General features: G+C 37.2%; 1 protein-coding gene across 6 annotated transcripts in view; it reads left to right on the top strand.

Annotated features, from left to right (window-relative positions):
• NUP98 (nucleoporin 98 and 96 precursor) overlaps positions 1-2,450 on the top strand; it is an 89,826-nt gene that overhangs the window by 17,096 nt on the left and 70,280 nt on the right. For all 6 annotated transcript variants that reach the window (XM_013006202.3, XM_045293061.1, XM_045293060.1 and 3 more), the window contains exon 2: positions 1,962-2,065. In XM_013006202.3, the coding sequence (XP_012861656.1) occupies positions 1,990-2,065 (76 nt within the window). In that variant the 5' untranslated portion in view covers positions 1,962-1,989. The remainder of the gene's footprint in view (positions 1-1,961; positions 2,066-2,450) is intronic.

Below are 2,450 nucleotides of genomic sequence, written 5' to 3'. Positions count from 1 at the left end.
TTTACACAATTGATGTGTGTATGGATTGGGATAACAGTTGTATGAGCCCCTAATAAAATGTTTAAAAAAAAGAAAAAAAAATCAATCATAGAAATCTGACTCAAAGATTTCTGTTATGTACCTCTTAAGAATATTACCCCTAGATAGAATAGATAAGATAGGCCCTATCCTGTTACTTTGTGACACCTGATGAACTAACTGGGAAGGCAGAAAACTTCCAACAGGTCTCATTACTGAGTGATAGTGATTACATGAAACATAGCTTCCAGTTCTAAGCAAAGGCATTAGAGTCACTTGGAGAGCCTTTTCAAAATACTATTTAATATTTTTAGAATGGGACCTGACTTGTGTGTATTTCTAAGAAGCTTGCCAGATATCCGTGATGTGACTCTCTAGTTATGAGACGTGGTTTCAGTGAGCTTGGTTTAGTTGAAAGAGTTGTTCAGTTTCTGGATGTTAGGATAAAGTACTTAAGTGTTTGGGGTTGTTGTTTGTTAAGGAAAATTTGGGGAGAGAATGTTAATTTCTGTAAAAGCACATTAAAGCCATCTTTGCAGCATATTGGCAGTGCAATGTGTCATTTGATTTCTTGATGGCTTCTTCCATGGGCATTGAATATAGATTCAAGTAAAGTGAAATCCTTGGTCACGTCAATGTCTGCATTCTATTGGATCACCTTTCTTTGGAATTGGCACAAATATCAATCTCTTCTGATTGGCTGACCAGGTACTAACTTCCAAATGTCTTGACACAGCAGTGAACACCTCTGGTGCTGCATACATGTATTGATGTTTTAGTTGTTAGTTCATATTCTGGAGCCTTTCCCCCCCATCAACGCCTTCAGTGTAGCTTGGATTTCTTCCTTCAATGGAATGGTTGAAAAGCAACCTTTTTTGTTTTTTTGTTTTGGTACAGTGACACTGAGTTCCTTCCGTATTTATTTATTTAAGCTTCTTTTGATACCCAGAACATTGAATATTTTGGCCATAGGATTCTTCAGTATTGTAAGTCGAGGCTTGAATTTTTTCTTCAGCCCTTCAGCTTGGCAAATGTATTAGGTATTTAATATTTTAGGTGTTTGGAATACTAGGATATGATTGTAGCGTTTGACAGGTTTATTGCATAAGTTTCTACGCGACTCGTATCAAAATGTGTCATAGTGGATCTTCAATCTTTATTAAAAGTGAATTTGTTTAAAAATAGAAACACCCTGGTGGCACGGTGGGTAAAAGTGCTCAGCTACTAATCAAACTGTCAGAGGCAGTTCTGTGGGAGAAAGACGTGTCATTTTAACCTCTGTAAAGATTTACAGTCTTGGGAACCTTGTGTAGCACTTCTGTGTTCTACTGGGTTTCTATGAGGTAGAACCAACTCAGCAGCATTAGGTTTATGGGTTTTTTGTTTTGTTTTAGGTATATATAATATATATGCTTTATATAAAAAGTATTACAGGGATAGATGTGAGGTTAAACTTCATATTGTGCTGTTTGTATGAAAGATCATTTTGTAAGGTACATTTTATCACACAGGGTTTTAGGATAATGAAGAGTGAACATTGTGTTACAGTGTGAACAAGCATAACTAAGTTTGTAGAATGACTGTGTTGCTGTTAGCTGCCCAGCCTCAATTCTTTTCTGCCTTGCGTGCATCCTTATGATCGATTGCCCATCCAGCTACTGCGACCTATAGGGTTTTCTAAGGATGATTTTCAGAAGGAAAGCTTCAGGCCTTTCCTAGTTTATCTTTTTCTGAAAGGCCTTTTGAAATCTGTTCAGCATCATAGAAATATCCAGGCTTCTATCAGTACCAGGAAGTTACTCTGGGTCACCACTTGGAAGGCAAGAATTCTACCCCTGAACTGCCATAACCCCACTGTGGAATGATACATGTTCTGAAAGAGAATTATATTGCATTATGTGCTTTTTATAACCATGTTCTTCCCCCCCCCCCCCTGTTTCCAGCATTCTGAAGCAAAGACTCATTTTGAGGATGTTTAATAAATCATTTGGAACACCCTTTGGGGGTGGTACAGGAGGCTTTGGCACAACTTCAACATTTGGGCAGAGTAAGTTTAAAAAAAATTTTTTTTTTAATTTTTGTAAGTTTTTTTTTTTTAATGTTGATTCAGCTGTGTTTATATTAAGGACAAATGTAGTCTGATAGCTTCAGATTAGAGTTTCATTCCTGTTTTAGGAGCCTTGGTGGGGCTGTAGGATAATCATTGGACTGCTTACCTAAAGGTCAGCATTCAAACCGCCAGCAGCTCTGTTTGAGAGAGATGAGGCTATCCGTTGCCATGTAGCCTCGGAAACCCTATATAGGGCTGCTATGAATTGGAATAGACCCAATAGCAGTGGGTTTGGGATTTGGATATTTATAAATATTATATTTATATTAGCAGAAAGTTCCTATTTGCTCTACTAATTTTTGAAACTAGGAAGTAATTTTTT

This window comes from Echinops telfairi, unplaced genomic scaffold, assembly GCF_000313985.2.
Source record: "Echinops telfairi isolate 266 unplaced genomic scaffold, ASM31398v2 ScPeMD7_1713;HRSCAF=2227, whole genome shotgun sequence".
Lineage (NCBI taxonomy): Eukaryota > Metazoa > Chordata > Mammalia > Afrosoricida > Tenrecidae > Echinops > Echinops telfairi.
Note: the sequence above shows the minus strand (reverse complement) of the source record. Positions and strands in the feature narration are given on the sequence as shown.